At 54.2% G+C, this 21,474-nt stretch overlaps 1 protein-coding gene across 1 annotated transcript in view; it reads right to left on the bottom strand.

Annotated features, from left to right (window-relative positions):
* The window catches only part of aldh3b1 (aldehyde dehydrogenase 3 family, member B1), a 309,412-nt gene that overhangs the window by 270,934 nt on the left and 17,004 nt on the right, over positions 1-21,474 (bottom strand). Inside the window, exons 2-4 of the mRNA XM_041174008.1 lie at positions 9,432-9,542; positions 8,279-8,399; positions 2,387-2,472 (exon numbers count right to left, since the gene is read on the bottom strand). Coding sequence (XP_041029942.1) covers positions 2,387-2,472; positions 8,279-8,399; positions 9,432-9,542 — 318 coding nt within the window. The remainder of the gene's footprint in view (positions 1-2,386; positions 2,473-8,278; positions 8,400-9,431; positions 9,543-21,474) is intronic.

Here is a 21,474-nt window from a genome sequence, read left to right as displayed (position 1 = left end):
TACAGCACAGGGTTAGTTACAGAGTAAATCTCCCTCTACACTGTCCCCATCAAACACTCCCAGGACAGGTACAGCAGCAGGTTAGCTACAGAGTAAAGCTCCCTCTACACTGTCCCCATCAAACACTCCCAGGACAGGTACAGCACGGGGTTAGATACAGAGTAAAGCTCCCTCTACACCGTCCCCATCAAACACTTCCAGGACAGGTACAGCACGGTGTTAGGGAAAGCAATGAGACATGGCAGTGCTGCGGACTGAAATACCGGAATCATTAAAATCACCCGGCTGTTTGAGGTGCTGAATCTAGTCAGTCGGTTCAATATTTCTTCCGCTGGGGGTCTGGGAACCCCGGGCAGGGAGGGGAGATGGGCAAAGACCAGATCAAGGGAGCCGAAGCTAAAAATGAGAGCCAGGGCGTTCCGGAGCAATGTCAGGGAAGAATTTGGTTTCCCCCGTTTTACAAATCTTTTTTCTATTCTTTCACAGGATGTTGGCATTGCTGGCTTGGCCAACATTCATCCTTCACATGAAGCGGAGGAGAAACCTAGAACGATCCTCCCGTCAATAGCTGTTGATTCTGGGGCTCAGAAACTGAGATTCATAGATACATCGTTGGGGAGGGGGTTTAAGAGTTGCTGAAAATAGTCGGAGGGAGTGGTAAGATGGAGGTAAGATGCTGATCAGCCTAAGTCCGGCTGAGTTTTGGAATGGAATTAATGGACCCCTCCTGTTCCTGTGTAACAGGCTCGAGGAGGAGGGGGCTGAATGGGGCCTCCTCCTGTTCCTGTGTAACAGGCTCGAGGAGGGGGCTGAATGGGGCCTCCTCCTGTCCCTGTGTATTAGGCTCGAGGAGGGGGCTGAATGGGGCCTCCTCCTGTTCCTGTGTAACAGGCTCGAGGAGGGGGCTGAATGGGGCCTCCTCCTGTTCCTGTGTAACAGGCTCGAGGGGCTGAATGGGGCCTCCTCCTGTTCCTGTGTATCAGGCTCGAGGAGGGCGCTGAATGGGGCCTCCTCCTGTTCCTGTGTAACAGGCTCGAGGAGGGGGCTGAATGGGGCCTCCTCCTGTTCCTGTGTAACAGGCTCGAGCAGGGGGCTGAATGGGGCCTCCTCCTGTTCCGGTGTAATAAAGATTTCTTATCACTCTAAGGTCTTTGACATCATCAAGGTCAAGAGGCTCTGACATGCTCATCAGTCGCTGTGATTCACCTTATCATATGCCTTACTATAATCCATCAATACACAAATCCATCTCTTTTTATCATCGCTCTGGCTCTTTCTGATAGCACACCTACCATAAAGATAACATTCCTCATTCCTTTATCTTCTACACAACGGACTTGAGTACGGGGACAAAGATTCCAATGTTGGAGAATGATCGAAGAACTCTGCAATATGTCAAGTCGTGATCATCTCCAACAAGAGAGAATCCAACCATCGCCCCTTGATGTTCGATAGCATTACCATCACTGAATCCCCCCTCTATCAACATCCTGGGGGTTACCACTTACCAGAAACTGAACTGGACCAGCCATATAAATACTGTGGCTACAAGAGCAGGTCAGAGGCTGGGAATCCTGCAGCGAGTAACTCACCTCCTGACTCCCCAAAGTCTGTCCACCATCTACAAGGCACAAGTCAGGAGTGTGATGGATACTCCCCACTTGTCTGGATGAGTGCAGCTCCCACAACACTCAAGAAGCTCGACACCGTCCAGGACAAAGCAGCCCCGCTTGATCGGCTCCCCATCCTCAAACATTCACTCCCTCCACCACCGACACACAGTAGCAGCAGTGTGTGTACCATCTACAAGATGTACTGCAGCAACTCACCAAGGCTCCTTAGACAGCACCTTCCAAACCCATGACCATTACCATCTAGAAGGACAAGGGCAGCAGACACAAGGGGAACACCCACCACCTGGAAGTTCCCCTCCGAGCCACACACCTACTTGGAAACATATCGGCCGTTCCTTCACTGTCGCTGGGTCAAAATCCTGGAACACCCTCCCTAACAGCACTGTGGGTGTACCTACACCACATGGGACTGCAGCGGTTCAAGAAGGCAGCTCCACCACCTTGTCAAGGGGCAATTAGGGATGGGCAATAAATGCAGGGCCCGGCCAGCGAAGCCCAAATCCCGGGAATGAATAAAAAAAAAGGGTCTCCTCCTGTTCCCGTGGAACAGAGTCAAGGAGGAGGCTGAATGGTGCCTCTTCCGATTCGTGTGTAACAGGCATGAGGAGGGGGCTGAATGTCCTCCTCCTGTTCCTGTGTAACAGGCTCGAGGAGGGGGCTGAATGGGGCCTCCTCCTGTTCCTGTGTAACTGGCTGGATAGGCTGAATTTCTTTGCCCTGGTTATGGATTTGTGACTCGTGGTCTCACTCACCTTGTCCAAGTACTTGGGGATGAGTTTACTGAGCAGGGCTGTTGTTTGCACACTCACTTCTGATGGCTTCAAAACAACACAGTTCCCTGAGGTTCAGGAATAGAAAGAGAATTAGAGCCCAAGATTAAAACTGCTCCCTCAGTGTTTATCAAACAGAGTGCCGGCACTGAGCACAGCTTTCAGCATCAGTGTGTACCACAATCGAAACTGAATGGGCCTCCTCCCGTGAACATACTCAGCAGCTCAGGCAGCATCTGTGAGCTGATACCTTGTTATTGTCAGGGCGATGACACTTCATCGTTGTGTTCTGTCAGAGAGAAACAGAGTGAGGGGGAGATAGAGGAGGAGAGACAGAGGGGAGTGAGACAGAGAGTGGGGAGTGAGAGAGAGACAGAGAGAGAGAGAGAAGAAAGACAGAGACAGAGAGAGTAGAGAAACAGAGAGAGAGGAGAGATGGAAAGAGAGAGACAGAGAGAGAGAGAGAGAGGAGAGAGAGAGACACAGAGCGGAGAGTGAAAGAGAGAGACAGAGTGAGGATTGCAACAGAGAAGAGAGACAGAGAGAAGAGAGACAGAGAGTGAGGAGAGATGGAGAGAGAGCGGGATGGAGAGAGAGAGAGAGAGTCAAAGAGAGAGACAGAGAAGAGGGAGACAAGGAGAAGAGTGAGAGAGAGAGAGAGAGACAGGAGAGATAGGGACAGGAGAGAGACAGAGAGAGAGGCAGGGAGAGAGAGAGAGAGAGAGGCAGAGAAGAGAGTGACAGAGAGGAGAGAGACAGAGAATGAGAGACAGAGAGGTAGAGAGGAAGAGTGAAGAGACAGAGAGGAGAGAGACACAGAGTCAGAGAGAGAGGGGAGAGATACAGAGTCAGAGAGAGAGAGGAGAGACACAGAGTCAGAGAGAGGAGAGAAACACAGAGTCAGAGAGAGAGGAGAGAAACACAGAGTCAGAGAGAGGAGTCAGAGAGAGAGGAGAGACACAGAGTCAGAGAGAGTGGAGAGACACAGAGTCAGAGAGAGAGAGGAGAGACACAGAGTCAGAGAGAGAGGAGAGACACAGAGTCAGAGAGAGAGGAGAGACACAGAGTCAGAGAGAAGGGACACAAAGAGAAATGGTGAGAAATGGAGAGAGTGAGAGAAAAACAGAGAGTCAGAAAGAGCAAAAGCGAGAGATAGGAGAAGGTAAGAGGAGTCAAGTACAGAGAGGGAGAGAGAGAAATGTAAGACAGAGTAAAAGATAGAGAGACTGAGACAGACCGACAGAGAGGAGAGAGATAGGGAGAGAGAGACAAAGCGAGAGACAGAAAGAGAGACAAAGCAAGAGATAGAGAGAGACAGAAAGAGAGACAAAGCGAGAGATAGTGAGAGACAGAATGGGATAGAGGAGAGAGACAGAGAGAGAGAGAAAGAGACAGAGAGAGAGAGAAAGAGACAAGAGAAAGGTGAGAGAGGAGAGGCAAAGAGACAAATGATGAGAAAAGGAGAAAGCGAGAGAAAAACAGTGAGGGTCAGAAAAAGCAAGAGAGAGAAAAAGATAAAGAAAGTCAGAGGAGCGAAATATAGAGAGGGAGAGAAATGGAAGACAGAGTAAAAGATGGAGAGAATGAGACAGACAGACAGAGGGGACAGAGACAGAGAGATAGAGAGAGACAGAAAGAGAGTGAAAGCGAGAGATAGAGAGAGGCAGAATAGGATAGAGGACAGAGACAGACAGAGAGAGTGAGAGAGAGAGAGACAGAGAGAGAGAGAGAAAGAGACAAGAGACAGAGAGGAGTGAGACCCAGAGGCAGAGAGAAAGGAGAGAGGGGAGAGGCAAAAAGAGAAATGATGACAGATGGAGAGAGAGAGAAAAACAGCGAGGGTCAGAAAAAGCAAGAGAGAGAAAGAGATAGAAAGAAAGTCAGAGGAGCCAAATATAGAGAGGGAGAGAACTGGAAGATAGAGTAAAAGATAGAGAGAATGAGATAGACTGACAGAGAGGAGAGAGACAGAGAGAGAGAGAGAGAGAGAGAGAGACAGACAGAGAGAGAGAGAAAGTCGGAGGGAGAAGAAAGGGAGACTGTGAGAGATATGGTCGTGAGGGAGGCAGAGAGAGAGAGGAGAAAAATTGAAAACAGTGAGAGATAAAGGGAAATACAGAGGAAGGTGCTGAGAATTGAGATGGAGACAGGGATCTTGCTGTGTATGTTTGGTGCTGAGAATCAGATTGAAGACTGGGATCTTGCTGTGTATGTTTGGTGCTGGGAGTCAGGTTGGATTCTGGGATCTTTCTGTGTATGTTTGTTGCTGGGAGTCAGGTTGGAGACAGGGATTTTGCTGTGTATGTTTGGTGCTGGGAGTCAGGTTGGAGACTGGGATCTTGCTGTGTATGTTTGGTGCTGGGAGTCAGGTTGGAGACTGGGATCTTGCTGTGTATGTTTGGTGCTGAGAATCAGATTGGAGACTGGGATCTTGCTGTGTATGTTTGGTGCTGGGAATCAGGTTGGAGACAGGGATCTTGCTGTGTATGTTTGGTGCTGGGAGTCAGGTTGGAGACTGGGATCTTGCTGTGTATGTTTGGTGCTGGGAGTCAGGTTGGAGACAGGGATCTTGCTGTGTATGTTTGGTGCTGAGAGTCAGATTGGAGACAGGGATCTTGCTGTGTATGTTTGGTGCTGAGAGTCAGATTGGAGACTGGGATCTTGCTGTGTATGTTTGGTGCTGAGAGTCAGATTGGAGACTGGGATCTTGCTGTGTATGTTTGGTGCTGGGAGTCAGGTTGGAGACAGGGATCTTGCTGTGTATGTTTGGTGCTGGGAGTCAGGTTGGAGACTGGGATCTTGCTGTGTATGTTTGGTGCTGGGAATCAGGTTGGAGACTGGGATCTTGCTGTGTATGTTTGGTGCTGAGAGTCAGATTGGAGACTGGGATCTTGCTGTGTATGTTTGGTGCTGAGAGTCAGATTGGAGACTGGGATCTTGCTGTGTATGTTTGGTGCTGGGAGTCAGGTTGGAGACAGGGATCTTGCTGTGTATGTTTGGTGCTGGGAGTCAGGTTGGAGACTGGGATCTTGCTGTGTATGTTTGGTGCTGGGAATCAGGTTGGAGACTGGGATCTTGCTGTGTATGTTTGGTGCTGGGAGTCAGGTTGGAGACTGGGATCTTGCTGTGTATGTTTGGTGCTGGGAGTCAGGTTGGAGACAGGGATCTTGCTGTGTATGTTTGGTGCTGGGAGTCAGGTTGGAGACAGGGATCTTTCTGTGTATGTTTGGTGCTGGGAGTCAGGTTGGAGACAGGGATCTTGCTGTGTATGTTTGGTGCTGGGAGTCAGGTTGGAGACTGGGATCTTGCTGTGTATGTTTGGTGCTGGGAGTCAGGTTGGAGACTGGGATCTTGCTGTGTATGTTTGGTGCTGAGAATCAAATTGGAGACTGGGATCTTGCTGTGTATGTTTGGTGCTGGGAATCAGGTTGGAGACAGGGATCTTGCTGTGTATGTTTGGTGCTGGGAGTCAGGTTGGAGACTGGGATCTTGCTGTGTATGTTTGGTGCTGGGAGTCAGGTTGGAGACAGGGATCTTGCTGTGTATGTTTGGTGCTGAGAGTCAGATTGGAGACAGGGATCTTGCTGTGTATGTTTGGTGCTGAGAGTCAGATTGGAGACTGGGATCTTGCTGTGTATGTTTGGTGCTGGGAGTCAGGTTGGAGACAGGGATCTTGCTGTGTATGTTTGGTGCTGGGAGTCAGGTTGGAGACTGGGATCTTGCTGTGTATGTTTGGTGCTGGGAATCAGGTTGGAGACTGGGATCTTGCTGTGTATGTTTGGTGCTGGGAGTCAGATTGGAGACAGGGATCTTGCTGTGTATGTTTGGTGCTGGGAGTCAGGTTGGAGACTGGAATCTTGCTGTGTATGTTTGGTGCTGAGAGTCAGATTGGAGACTGGGATCTTGCTGTGTATGTTTGGTGCTGGGAGTCAGGTTGGAGACTGGGATCTTGCTGTGTATGTTTGGTGCTGGGAATCAGGTTGGAGACTGGGATCTTGCTGTGTATGTTTGGTGCTGGGAGTCAGGTTGGAGACTGGGATCTTGCTGTGTATGTTTGGTGCTGGGAGTCAGGTTGGAGACAGGGATCTTGCTGTGTATGTTTGGTGCTGGGAGTCAGGTTGGAGACAGGGATCTTGCTGTGTATGTTTGGTGCTGGGAGTCAGGTTGGAGACAGGGATCTTGCTGTGTATGTTTGGTGCTGGGAGTCAGGTTGGAGACAGGGATCTTTCTGTGTATGTTTGGTGCTGGGAGTCAGGTTGGAGACTGGGATCTTGCTGTGTATGTTTGGTGCTGAGAATCAGATTGGAGACTGGGATCTTGCTGTGTATGTTTGGTGCTGGGAATCAGGTTGGAGACTGGGATCTTGCTGTGTATGTTTGGTGCTGGGAGTCAGGTTGGAGACTGGGATCTTGCTGTGTATGTTTGGTGCTGAGAATGAGGATGGAGACTGGGATCTTGCTGTGTATGTTTGGTGCTGAGAGTCAGGTTGGAGACTGGGATCTTGCTGTGTATGTTTGGTGCTGGGAGTCAGGTTGGAGACTGGGATCTTGCTGTGTATGTTTGGTGCTGAGAATGAGGATGGAGACTGGGATCTTGCTGTGTATGTTTGGTGCTGGGAGTCAGGTTGGAGACTGGGATCTTGCTGTGTATGTTTGGTGCTGGGAGTCAGGTTGGAGACTGGGATCTTGCTGTGTATGTTTGGTGCTGAGAATGAGGATGGAGACTGGGATCTTGCTGTGTATGTTTGGTGCTGGGAGTCAGGTTGGAGACAGGGATCTTGCTGTGTATGTTTGGTGCTGGGAGTCAGGTTGGAGACTGGGATCTTGCTGTGTATGTTTGGTGCTGGGAGTCAGGTTGGAGACTGGGATCTTGCTGTGTATGTTTGGTGCTGGGAGTCAGGTTGGAGACTGGGATCTTGCTGTGTATGTTTGGTGCTGGGAGTCAGGTTGGAGACTGGGATCTTGCTGTGTATGTTTGGTGCTGAGAATGAGGATGGAGACTGGGATCTTGCTGTGTATGTTTGGTGCTGGGAGTCAGGTTGGAGACTGGGATCTTGCTGTGTATGTTTGGTGCTGAGAATGAGGATGGAGACTCGGATTTCCTGCTCTGTGCTGGGCTCAGAATGGGGATGTAGAGGCCGGGATCTTCCTGCCCCGTGCTGGGCTCAGGATGTGATCAGAAGTGGGACCTTGCTTTTTGTGTGGGGAATCAGCATAGGGCTGGATACTTGGGATCTTGCTGTGCAAATGAGAGGCTCAGGATGGGCTGGAGCCTGGGATCTTGCTCTGCACTGATGAGGTTCAGCATGGGGATAGAGCCTGGAATCCTGCCGTGCAAGAGCGAGGCTCAGGATGGGATCGAGCCTGGGATCTTGCTGTGTGCCTGCGACGTTCAGGATTTAGATGGAGTCTGGGATCTTGCTGTGCACATGTGAGGCTCAGGGTGTAGATGGAGCCTGGGATCTTTCTATGCATACGTGGGGCTCAGATGGATCAGGCCTGGGATCTTGCTGTGCATGTCGGAGGCTCAGGGTGCAGATAGAGCCTGGGATCTTGCTGTGCGTGTGTTTTGCTCAGGATGGGCTGGAGCCTGGGCTCATGCTGTGCACATTTGTGGGTCTCAGTATGTGGATGGAGCGCGGGATCTTGCTGTGTCTGTGCAGGGGCTCAGTGTGTGGATGGAGCGCAGGATCTTGCTGGACCGTTTTGTGCTGAGGGTATAGATGGAGCCTGGGATCTTGCTGTGCATGTGTGTGTTTTGCTCAGGGCGGGCTGGGGCCTGGGATCTTGCTGTGCCTGTGCGGGTCTCTGCATGTGGATGGAGCATGGGATCTTGCTGCTCCGCGTTGGGCTCAGGATGTGCCCTGTTACTGACCTGCTGCAATAGCTCCAATCAGAGGCATCAGCAGAAGTTGGATAGGGTGACTCCAGGCAGCAATGATCAGCACCAGTCCGAACGGCTCCTTCTGGATAAAACACTGGTCCATCCTGGTTATCTGGGATACAGCCGGAGAGACATTTTATCCTGAATTAATATCTTTCCTTCTCAGTTACAGTTTCACCATTAAACTGGGGTGACTGAGATCTTGCTGAATGAACTTCCCAGGAAAGGGAGGTGTGAATGACATTGAGAGAGAGAGAGAGAGAGATGTGGGCAAGAGAGGGAGAGAAAGAGTGGTGGAGAGAGACAGAGTGAGAAAGATAGGGACAATGAGACAGAGAAGCAGAGAGAGAAAGAGAGAGAGAGAGAGAGGCAGAGATGGAGAGACAGAGAGAGAGACAGAGAGACAGAGAGTGACAGTGAGAGGCAGAGATGCAAAGTCATACACAGAAACAGAGTCAGAAGGAGAGACAGAGAGAGAGAAAAAGAAAGAGAGACAGAGAGAGGCAGAGATGGAGAGACAGAGAAAGACAGAGAGGAGAAACAGAGAGAGACAGTGAGAGGCAGAGATGGAGACACGGAGAGAGGGGCAGTGAGAGGCAGAGATGGAGAGAAAGTCATACACAGAAAGTCAGTCAGAGGGAGAGACAGAGAGAGAAAGATAGAAAGAGACAGTGAGAGGCAGAGATGGAGAGACAGAGACAGACAGAGAGAAGGAGAAACAGAAAGAGAGAGGGTGAGAGGCAGAGATGGAAATAAGGTCATACACAGAAACACAGAGTCAGAGGGAGAGACTGAGAAAGAGGAATATAGAGAGATAAGCAGAGAGAGAGAGAGAAAGTGAGAGAGAGAGAGAGAGAGAGGCAGAGATGGAGAGAAAGATACACAGAGAAACACAGAGTAAGATGGGGAGAGAGAGAGAGAGAGAAAGCAAGATAAAGACAGATGGAGGTATGGAGAGAAACAGGGAAGGATGGAGTGAGGGAGACATAAGAGCTGGGGAGAAGGAGGATGACAAAGGGAGAGTTAGAGACAGGTGGAGAGAGAGAGAGAGAGAGGATGACTGAGAAACTGGTGGAGGGAAGGATAGTGAGAAACAGAGGGAGAGAGACAGATAGAAAGAAGGGAAGTCGTTTTGGATACTTACATATGTTTTCTCCACTATCTCAGGTTCCATCCAGCTCCTGATGTTGTTCAGTGTGTAAATCGCTTCATTTTTGACAAAATCAATCTCAGCAATCATCGCCTCAAACTTGCACTGAAAAACACAATAACAAGGGTCAATATTCAACAGCCTCACCCATAGGGTGAGATAAACCCCCCATGATGTAAGGCCGGCTCTCCCACTAGGTGACAGGCTCTCCCACTGTGCAACAGGCTCTCCCACTGTGCAACAGGCTTTCCCACTGGGTGACAGGCTCTCCCACTGTGCAACAGGCTTTCCCACGGGGTGACAGGCTCTTCCACTGTGCAACAGGCTTTCTCACTGGGTGACAGGCTCTCCCACTGGGTGACAAGCTCTCCCACTGTGCAACGGCTCTCCCACTGGGTGACAGGCTCTCCCACTGTGCAACAGCTCTCCCACTGGGAGACAGGCTCTCCCACTGTGCAACAGCTCTCCCACTGGGTGACAGGCTCTCCCACTGTGCAACAGGCTCTCCCACTGTGCTACAGGCTCTCCCACAACATGATAGGCTCTCCCACTGGGTAATAGACTCACCCATGGGGTGACAGGCTCCCCCACTGGGTGACAGGCTCACCCACTGTGCAACAGGCTCTCCCATGGAGTGACAGGCTCTTCCACTGTACAACAGGCTCTCCCATGGAGTGACAGGCTGTCCCACTGTGCAACAGCTCTCCCACTGGGTGACAGGCTCTCCCACTGTGCAACAGGCTCTCCAACTGTGCAACAGGCTCTCCCACTGTGCAACAGGCTCTCCCACTGTGCTACAGGCTCTCCCACTGCTACAGGCTCTCCCACAACATGACAGGCTCTCCCACTGGGTAGCAGACTCACCCATGGGGTGACAGGCTCCCCCACTGGGTGACAGGCTCTCCCACTGTGCAACAGGCTCTCCCACTGTGCTACAGGCTCTCCCACTGTGCTACAGGCTCTCCCACAACATGACAGGCTCTCCCACTGGGTAATAGACTCACCCATGGGGTGACAGGCTCCCCCACTGGGTGACAGGCTCACCCACTGTGCAACAGGCTCTCCCATGGAGTGACAGGCTCTCCCACTGTACAACAGGCTCTCCCATGGAGTGACAGGCTGTCCCACTGTGCAACAGCTCTCCCTCTGGGTGACAGGCTCTCCCACTGTGCAACAGGCTCTCCCACTGTGCTACAGGCTCTCCCACTGTGCTACAGGCTCTCCCACTGTGCAACAGGCTCTCCCACTGTGCTACAGGCTCTCCCACTGCTACAGGCTCTCCCACAACATGACAGGCTCTCCCACTGGGTAGCAGACTCACCCATGGGGTGACAGGCTCCCCCACTGGGTGACAGGCTCTCCCACTGGGTGACAGGCTCTCCCACTGTGCAACAGGCTCTCCCACTGGGTGACAGGCACTCCCACTGTGCAACAGGCTCTCCCACTGAGTGACAGGCTCTCCCACTGTGCGATAGGCTCTCCTACAGAATGACAGGTTTTCCCACTGTGCAATAGGCTCTCCCACTGGGTGACAGGCTCTCCCACAGGGTGATGGGCAATCCTACGGGATGCAGGCTCTCCCACAGACTGACAGGCTTTACCGCAGAGTGAGATGCTCTCCCACAGCGTGAAAGGCTCTCCCACTGTGTATCAGGTCTCCGACTGGGTGACAGGCTCTCCCACAGCATAACTAGCTCCCCCACAGTATGACAGGCTTATCCATTGGGTGACAGGCTCCCCCACAGTATGACAGGCTCTCCCACTGGGCGACAGGCTCTCCCACTGGGTGACAGGTACTTACACTGAGTGACAGGGTCTCCCACTGGATGACAGGCTCTCCCACTGTGCAACAGGCTCTCCTACTGGATGACAGGCTCTCCCACTGTGCATTAGGCTCTCCCACTGGGTGACAGGCTCTCTCACTGTGCGACAAGCTCTCCTACGGGGTGACAGGCTCTCCCACAGAGTGACAGGATCCCCGACAGCATCACAGGGTCTCCAACTGTGCAACAGGCTCTCCCCCTGTGCAACGGGCTGTCCCATGGAGTGACAGGCTCTCCCACTGTACAACAGGCTCTCCCATGGAGTGACAGGCTCTCCCACTGTGCAACAGGCTCTCCCATGAAGTGACAGGATCTCCCACTGTGCAATAGGCTCTCCCACTGTGCAATAGGCTCTCCCATGGAGTGACAGGCTCTCCCACTGTGTAACAGGCTCTCCAAATGTGCAACAGGCTCTCCCACTGTGCAACAGGCTCTCACATGGAGTGACAGGCTCTCCCACTGTGCAATAGGCTCTCCCACTGGGTGACAGGCTCTCCCACTGGGTGACAGGCTCTCCCACTGCGTAACAGGATTTCCCATTGTGCAACAAGCTCTCCCACTGTGCAACAAGCTTTCCCACAGCATCACAGGCTCTCCTGCGGGGTGACAGACTCTCCCGCTCAGTGATAGACTCTCCCACAACATCACAGGCTCTCCTATTGGGCGACAGGCTTTCCCACTGTGCAACAGGCTATCCTACAGAATGAAAGGTTCTCCTACTGTGCAACAGGCTCTCTCACTGGGTGACAGGTTCTCCCACAGTGCAACAGTCTCTCCCACTGGGTGACAGGCTCTCCCACTGGGTGACAGGCTCTCCCACTGTGCAACAGGCTCTCTCACTGGGTGACAGGCTCTCCCAAAGTGCAACAGTCTCTCCCACTGGGTGACAGGCTCTCCCACTGTGCAACAGGCTCTTCCACTGGGTTACAGGTTTTTCCACTGTGCAACAGGCTCTCCCACTGGGTGATAGGCTCTCCCACAGGGTGACAGGCTCTCCCACTGTGCAATAGGCTCTCCCACAGAGTGACAGGCTCTCCCACTGTGCAACAGGCTCTCCCACTGGGTGACAGGCTCTCCCATGGTGCAACAGGCTCTCTTGGGTTGACAGGCTCTCCCACAGAGTGACCAGTTCTCCCACAGCGTCACAGGCTCTCCTATTGGGGGACAGGCTCTCCCTTGGGGTGACAGTCTTTCCCACTGTGCAACAGGCTCTCCCACTGTGCAACAGGCTTTCCCACTGTGCAACAGGTTCTCCTATACAATGAAAGTTTCTCCACTGTGCAACAGGCTCTCCCACTGTGCAACAGGCTTTCTGAATATGCAACAGGCTCTCCCACTGTGCAACAAGATATCCTACAGAATGACAGGTTATCCCACTGTGCAACAGGCACTCCGAATGGGTGACCGGCTCTCCCACTTGCAACAGGCTCTCCCACTGGGTTACAGGTTTTTCCACTGTGCAACAGGCTCTCCCACTGGGTGACAGGCTCTCCCACTGTGCAACAGTTTCTCCCACAGGGTGACAGGCTCTCCCACTTTGCAACAGGCTCTGCCACTGTGCACCAGGCTCTCCCACTGTACAACAGGCTCTCCCATGGAGTGACAGGCTCTCCCACTGTGCAACAGGATCTCCCACAGGGAGACAGGCTCTCCCACTGTGCAGTAGGCTCTCCTAAAGAATGACAGGTTTTCCCACTGTGCAATAGGCTCTCCCACTGGGTGACAGGCTCTCCCACTGTGCAACAGGCTCTCTTGGGGTGATTAGGCTCTCCCAAAGAGCGACCAGTTCTCCCACACCATCACAGGCTCTGCTATTGGGTGACAGGCTCTCCCATGGGGTGACAGGCTTTCCCACTGTGCAACAGCCTCTCCCACGGGGTGACAGGCTTTGCCACTGTGCAACAGGTTCTCCCACTGTGCAACAGGCTTTCCCACTGTGCAACAGGCTCTCCCACTGTGCAACAGGCTTTCCTACTGTGCAACAGGCTCTCCCACTGTGCAACAAGCTTTCCCACTGTGCAACAGGCTCTCCTATGGGGTGACAGACTCTCCCACTCGGTGATAGGCTCTCCCACAGTGTCACAGGCTCTCCTATTGGGTGACAGGCTCTCTCTTGGGGTGACAGGCTTTCCCACTGTGAAACAGGCTCTCCTACGGGGTGACATGCTCTCCCACTTTGCAACAGGCTCTCCCACAGGGTGACAGGCTTTCCCAAAGTGCAACAGGCACTCCCACAGGGGGACATGATCTCCCACTGTGAACAGTCTCTCCCACTGGGTGACAGGTTCTCTCACTTTGCAACAGGCTCTCCCACTGGGAGAGAGGCTTTCCCACAGTGCAACAGGCTCTCCCACTGGGTGACAGGCTCTCCCACTGTGCAACAGGCTCTCCCACTGGGTGACAGGCACTCCCACTGTGCAACAGGCTCTCCCACTGAGTGACAGGCTCTCCCACTGTGCGATAGGCTCTCCTACAGAATGACAGGTTTTCCCACTGTGCAATAGGCTCTCCCACTGGGTGACAGGCTCTCCCACAGGGTGATGGGCAATCCTACGGGATGCAGGCTCTCCCACAGACTGACAGGCTTTACCGCAGAGTGAGATGCTCTCCCACAGCGTGAAAGGCTCTCCCACTGTGTATCAGGTCTCCGACTGGGTGACAGGCTCTCCCACAGCATAACTAGCTCCCCCACAGTATGACAGGCTTATCCATTGGGTGACAGGCTCCCCCACAGTATGACAGGCTCTCCCACTGGGCGACAGGCTCTCCCACTGGGTGACAGGTACTTACACTGAGTGACAGGGTCTCCCACTGGATGACAGGCTCTCCCACTGTGCAACAGGCTCTCCTACTGGATGACAGGCTCTCCCACTGTGCATTAGGCTCTCCCACTGGGTGACAGGCTCTCTCACTGTGCGACAAGCTCTCCTACGGGGTGACAGGCTCTCCCACAGAGTGACAGGATCCCCGACAGCATCACAGGGTCTCCAACTGTGCAAAAGGCTCTCCCACAGTGCAACAGGCTCTCCCACTGTGCAACAGGCTCTCCCACTGGGAGACAGGCTTTCCCACTGTGCAACAGCCTCTCCCACGGGGTGACAGGCTTTGCCACTGTGCAACAGGCTCTCCCATTGGGTGACAGGTACTTACACTGAGTGACAGGGTCTCCCACTGGATGACAGGCTCTCCCACTGTGCAGCAGGCTCTCCTACTGGGTGACAGGCTCTCCCACTGTGCATTAGGCTCTCCCACTGGGTGACAGGCTCTCTCACTGTGCGACAAGCTCTCCTAGGGGGTGACAGGCTCTCCCACAGAGTGACAGGCTCCCCGAAAGCATCACAGGCTCTCCAACTGGGCAACAGGCTCTCCCATTGTGCAACAGGCTCTCCCACTGTGCAACAGGCTCTCCCACTGGGCGACAGGCTCTCCCACTGGGTGACAGGTACTTACACTGAGTGACAGGGTCTCCCACTGGATGACAGGCTCTCCCACTGTGCAACAGGCTCTCCTACTGGATGACAGGCTCTCCCACTGTGCATTAGGCTCTCCCACTGGGTGACAGGCTCTCTCACTGTGCGACAAGCTCTCCTACGGGGTGACAGGCTCTCCCACAGAGTGACAGGATCCCCGACAGCATCACAGGGTCTCCAACTGTGCAACAGGCTCTCCCCCTGTGCAACGGGCTGTCCCATGGAGTGACAGGCTCTCCCACTGTACAACAGGCTCTCCCATGGAGTGACAGGCTCTCCCACTGTGCAACAGGCTCTCCCATGAAGTGACAGGATCTCCCACTGTGCAATAGGCTCTCCCACTGTGCAATAGGCTCTCCCATGGAGTGACAGGCTCTCCCACTGTGTAACAGGCTCTCCAAATGTGCAACAGGCTCTCCCACTGTGCAACAGGCTCTCACATGGAGTGACAGGCTCTCCCACTGTGCAATAGGCTCTCCCACTGGGTGACAGGCTCTCCCACTGGGTGACAGGCTCTCCCACTGCGTAACAGGATTTCCCATTGTGCAACAAGCTCTCCCACTGTGCAACAAGCTTTCCCACAGCATCACAGGCTCTCCTGCGGGGTGACAGACTCTCCCGCTCAGTGATAGACTCTCCCACAACATCACAGGCTCTCCTATTGGGCGACAGGCTTTCCCACTGTGCAACAGGCTATCCTACAGAATGAAAGGTTCTCCTACTGTGCAACAGGCTCTCTCACTGGGTGACAGGTTCTCCCACAGTGCAACAGTCTCTCCCACTGGGTGACAGGCTCTCCCACTGGGTGACAGGCTCTCCCACTGTGCAACAGGCTCTCTCACTGGGTGACAGGCTCTCCCAAAGTGCAACAGTCTCTCCCACTGGGTGACAGGCTCTCCCACTGTGCAACAGGCTCTTCCACTGGGTTACAGGTTTTTCCACTGTGCAACAGGCTCTCCCACTGGGTGATAGGCTCTCCCACAGGGTGACAGGCTCTCCCACTGTGCAATAGGCTCTCCCACAGAGTGACAGGCTCTCCCACTGTGCAACAGGCTCTCCCACTGGGTGACAGGCTCTCCCATGGTGCAACAGGCTCTCTTGGGTTGACAGGCTCTCCCACAGAGTGACCAGTTCTCCCACAGCGTCACAGGCTCTCCTATTGGGGGACAGGCTCTCCCTTGGGGTGACAGTCTTTCCCACTGTGCAACAGGCTCTCCCACTGTGCAACAGGCTTTCCCACTGTGCAACAGGTTCTCCTATACAATGAAAGTTTCTCCACTGTGCAACAGGCTCTCCCACTGTGCAACAGGCTTTCTGAATATGCAACAGGCTCTCCCACTGTGCAACAAGATATCCTACAGAATGACAGGTTATCCCACTGTGCAACAGGCACTCCGAATGGGTGACCGGCTCTCCCACTTGCAACAGGCTCTCCCACTGGGTTACAGGTTTTTCCACTGTGCAACAGGCTCTCCCACTGGGTGACAGGCTCTCCCACTGTGCAACAGTTTCTCCCACAGGGTGACAGGCTCTCCCACTTTGCAACAGGCTCTGCCACTGTGCACCAGGCTCTCCCACTGTACAACAGGCTCTCCCATGGAGTGACAGGCTCTCCCACTGTGCAACAGGATCTCCCACAGGGAGACAGGCTCTCCCACTGTGCAGTAGGCTCTCCTAAAGAATGACAGGTTTTCCCACTGTGCAATAGGCTCTCCCACTGGGTGACAGGCTCTCCCACTGTGCAACAGGCTCTCTTGGGGTGATTAGGCTCTCCCAAAGAGCGACCAGTTCTCCCACACCATCACAGGCTCTGCTATTGGGTGACAGGCTCTCCCATGGGGTGACAGGCTTTCCCACTGTGCAACAGCCTCTCCCACGGGGTGACAGGCTTTGCCACTGTGCAACAGGTTCTCCCACTGTGCAACAGGCTTTCCCACTGTGCAACAGGCTCTCCCACTGTGCAACAGGCTTTCCTACTGTGCAACAGGCTCTCCCACTGTGCAACAAGCTTTCCCACTGTGCAACAGGCTCTCCTATGGGGTGACAGACTCTCCCACTCGGTGATAGGCTCTCCCACAGTGTCACAGGCTCTCCTATTGGGTGACAGGCTCTCTCTTGGGGTGACAGGCTTTCCCACTGTGAAACAGGCTCTCCTACGGGGTGACATGCTCTCCCACTTTGCAACAGGCTCTCCCACAGGGTGACAGGCTTTCCCAAAGTGCAACAGGCACTCCCACAGGGGGACATGATCTCCCACTGTGAACAGTCTCTCCCACTGGGTGACAGGTTCTCTCACTTTGCAACAGGCTCTCCCACTGGGAGAGAGGCTTTCCCACAGTGCAACAGGCTCTCCCACTGGGTGACAGGCTCTCCCACTGTGCAACAGGCTCTCCCACTGGGTGACAGGCACTCCCACTGTGCAACAGGCTCTCCCACTGAGTGACAGGCTCTCCCACTGTGCGATAGGCTCTCCTACAGAATGACAGGTTTTCCCACTGTGCAATAGGCTCTCCCACTGGGTGACAGGCTCTCCCACAGGGTGATGGGCAATCCTACGGGATGCAGGCTCTCCCACAGACTGACAGGCTTTACCGCAGAGTGAGATGCTCTCCCACAGCGTGAAAGGCTCTCCCACTGTGTATCAGGTCTCCGACTGGGTGACAGGCTCTCCCACAGCATAACTAGCTCCCCCACAGTATGACAGGCTTATCCATTGGGTGACAGGCTCCCCCACAGTATGACAGGCTCTCCCACTGGGCGACAGGCTCTCCCACTGGGTGACAGGTACTTACACTGAGTGACAGGGTCTCCCACTGGATGACAGGCTCTCCCACTGTGCAACAGGCTCTCCTACTGGATGACAGGCTCTCCCACTGTGCATTAGGCTCTCCCACTGGGTGACAGGCTCTCTCACTGTGCGACAAGCTCTCCTACGGGGTGACAGGCTCTCCCACAGAGTGACAGGATCCCCGACAGCATCACAGGGTCTCCAACTGTGCAAAAGGCTCTCCCACAGTGCAACAGGCTCTCCCACTGTGCAACAGGCTCTCCCACTGGGTGACAGGCTTTCCCACTGTGCAACAGCCTCTCCCACGGGGTGACAGGCTTTGCCACTGTGCAACAGGCTCTCCCATTGGGTGACAGGTACTTACACTGAGTGACAGGGTCTCCCACTGGATGACAGGCTCTCCCACTGTGCAGCAGGCTCTCCTACTGGGTGACAGGCTCTCCCACTGTGCATTAGGCTCTCCCACTGGGTGACAGGCTCTCTCACTGTGCGACAAGCTCTCCTAGGGGGTGACAGGCTCTCCCACAGAGTGACAGGCTCCCCGAAAGCATCACAGGCTCTCCAACTGGGCAACAGGCTCTCCCATTGTGCAACAGGCTCTCCCACTGTGCAACAGGCTCTCCCACTGGGTGACAGGCTTTCCCACTGTGCAACAGCCTCTCCCACGGGGTGACAGGCTTTGCCACTGTGCAACAGGCTCTCCCACTGTGCAACAAGCTTTCCCATTGTGCAACAGGCTCTCCCACAGTGCAACAAAATTTCCCACTGTGCAACAGGCTCTCCAACGGGGTGACAGACTCTCCCACAGAGTGACCAGTTCTCCCAAAGCGTCACAGGCTCTCCAATTGGGGGACAGGCTCTTCCATGGGGTGACAGTCTTTCCCACTGTGCAACAGGCTCTCCCCCTGTGCAACAGGCTATCCTACAGAATAACAGGTTATCCCACTGTGCAACAGGCACTCCGACTGGGTAACCAGCTCTCCCACTTGCAACAGGCTCTCCCACTGGGTGACAGGCTCTCCCACTGTGCAACAGGTTCTCCCACAGGGTGACAGGGTCTCCCACTTTGCAACAGGCTCTCCCACTGTGCAACAGGCTCTCCCAATGGGTGACAGGCTCTCCCACTGTGCAACAGGATCTCTCATAGGGTGACAGGCTCTCCCACTGTGCAGTAGGCTCTCCTACAGAATGACAGGTTTTCCCACTGTGCAATAGGCTCTCCCACTGGGTGACATGCTCTCCCACTGTGCAACAGGCTCTCTTGGGGTGAAAGGCTCTCCCACAGAGTGACCAGTTCTCCCACAGCATCACAGGCTCGGCTATTGGGTGACAGGCTCTCCCATGGGGTGACAGGCTTTCCCACTGTGCAACAGGTTCTCCCACTATGCAACAGGCTTTCCCACTGTGTAACAGGCTCTCCCACTGTGCAACAAGCTTTCCCACTGTGCAACAGGCTCTCCTACTGTGCAACAGGCTTTCCTACTGTGCAACAGGCTCTCCCACTGTGCAACAAGCTTTCCCACTGTGCAACAGGCTCTCCTATGGGGTGACAGACTCTCCCACCCGATGATAGGCTCTCCCATAGTGTCACAGGCTCTCCTATTGGGTGACAGGCTCTCTCTAGGGGTGACAGGCTTTACCACTGTGAAACAGGCTCTCCTACAGAATGACAGGTTCTCCCACTGAGCAATAGGATCTCCCACTGGGCGACAGGCTCTCCCACTGTGCAACAGGCTCTCCCACTGGGTAACAGGCTCCCCCACTGTGCAACAGGCTCTCTCAATGGGTGACAGGCTCTCCCACAGTGCAACAGTCTCTCCCACAGGGTGACAGGCTCTCCCACTGTGCAACAGACTCTCCCACTGGTTTTACAGGTTTTTCCACTGTGCAACAGGCTCTCCCACTGGGTGACAGGCTCTCCCACAGGGTGACAGGCTCTCCCACTTCGCAACAGGCTTTCTCACTGTGCAGCAGGCTCTCCCAATGAGCAATAGGCTCTCCCATGGAGTGACAGGCTTTCCCACTGTGCAACAGGCTCTCCAAAAGAGTGACAGGCTCTCCCACTGTGCAATAGGCTCTCCCACTGGGTGACAGGCTCTCCCACGGTGCAACAGGCTCCCTTGGGTTGACAGGCTCTCCCACAGAGTGACCAGTTCTCCCACAGCGTCACAGGCTCTCCTATTGGGGGACAGGCACTCCCATGGGGTGACAGGCTTTCCCACTGTGCAACAGGCTCTCCCACTGTGCAACAAGCTTTCCCATTGTGCAACAGGCTCTCCCAATGTGCAACAACTTTCCCACTGTGCAACAGGCTCTCCCACTATGCAACAAGCTTTCCCACTGTGCAACAGGCTCTCCTACGGGGTGACAGACTCACCCACTCAGTGATAGGCTCTCCCACAGCGTCACAGGCTCTCCTACTGGGTGACAGGCTCTCCCTTGGGGTGACAGGCTTTCCCACTGTGCAACAAGCTCTCCTATACAATGAAAGTTTCTCCACTGTGCAACAGGCTCTCCTGGGGTGACAGGCTCCCCCACAGAGTGACCAGTTCTACCACAGCGTCACAGGCTCTCCTATTGGGGGACAGGCTCTTCCATGGGGTGACAGTCTTTCCCACTGTGCAACAGGCTCTCCCACTGTGCAACAGGCTTTCCGACTATGCAACAGGCTCTCCCACTGTGCAACAGGCTATCCTACAGAATGACAGGTTATCCCACTGTGCAACAGGCACTCCGACTGGGTGACCAGCTCTCCCACTTTGCAACAGGCTGTGCAACTGTGCACCAGGCTCTACAACTGTGCAACAGGCTCTCCCATGGAGTGACAGGCTCTCCCACTGTGCAACAGGATCTCCCACAGGGTGACAGGCTCTTCCACTGTGCAGTAGGCTCTCCTACAGAATGACAGGTTTTCCCACTGTGCAATAGGCTCTCCCACTGTGCAACAGGCTCTCTTGGGGTGATAAGCTCTCTCACAGAGTGACCAGTTCTCCCACAGCATCACAGGCTCTGCTATTGGGTGACAGGCACTCCCATGGGGTGACAGGCTTTCCCACTGTGCAACAGCCTCTCCCACGGGGTGACAGGCCTTGCCACTGTGCAACAGGTTCTCCCACTGTGCAACAGGCATTCCCACTGTGCAACAGGCTCTCCCACTGTGCAACAAGCTTTCCCACTGTGCAACAGGCTCTCCCACTGTGCAACAGGCTTTCCTACTGTGCAACAGGCTCTCCCACTGTGCAACAAGCTTTCCCACTGTGCAACAGGCTCTCCTATGGGGTGAGACTCTCCCACTCGGTGATAGGCTCTCCCACAGTGCCACAGGCTCTCCTATTGGGTGACAGGCTCTCTCTTGGGGTGACAGGCTTTCCCACCGTGAAACAGGCTCTCCTACAGAATGACAGGTTCTCCCACTGTGCAATAGGCTCTCCCACTGGGTGACAGGCTCTCCCAATGTGCAACAGGCTCTCGTACGGGGTGACATGCTCTCCCACTTTGCAACAGGCTCTCCCACAGGGTGACAGGCTTTCCCACAGTGCAACAGGCTCTCCCACAGGGGGACATGCTCTCCCACTGTGCAACAGGCTCTCCCACTGGGTGACAGGTTCTCCCACTTTGCAACAGGCTCTCCCACTGGGTGACAGGCTTTCCCACAGTGCAACAGGCTCTCCCATTGGGTGACAGGCTCTCCCACTGTGCAACAGGCTCTCCCACTGGGTGACAGGCACTCCCACTGTGCAACAGGCTCTCCCACTGGGTGACAGGCTCTCCCACTGTGCAATAGGCTCTCCTACAGAATGACAGGTTTTCCCACTGTGCAATAGGCTCTCCCACGGGGTGACAGGCTCTCCCACAGGGTGATGGGCAATCCTACGGGATGCAGGATCTCCCACAGACTGACAGGCTGTATTGCAGAGTGCGATGCTCTCCCACAGCGTGAAAGGCTCTCCCACTGT

The sequence above is a fragment of the Carcharodon carcharias genome, chromosome 24 (genome assembly GCF_017639515.1).
Source record: "Carcharodon carcharias isolate sCarCar2 chromosome 24, sCarCar2.pri, whole genome shotgun sequence".
Classification (NCBI taxonomy): Eukaryota; Metazoa; Chordata; class Chondrichthyes; order Lamniformes; family Lamnidae; genus Carcharodon; species Carcharodon carcharias.
This window is presented reverse-complemented; position numbering and strand designations above follow the sequence as displayed.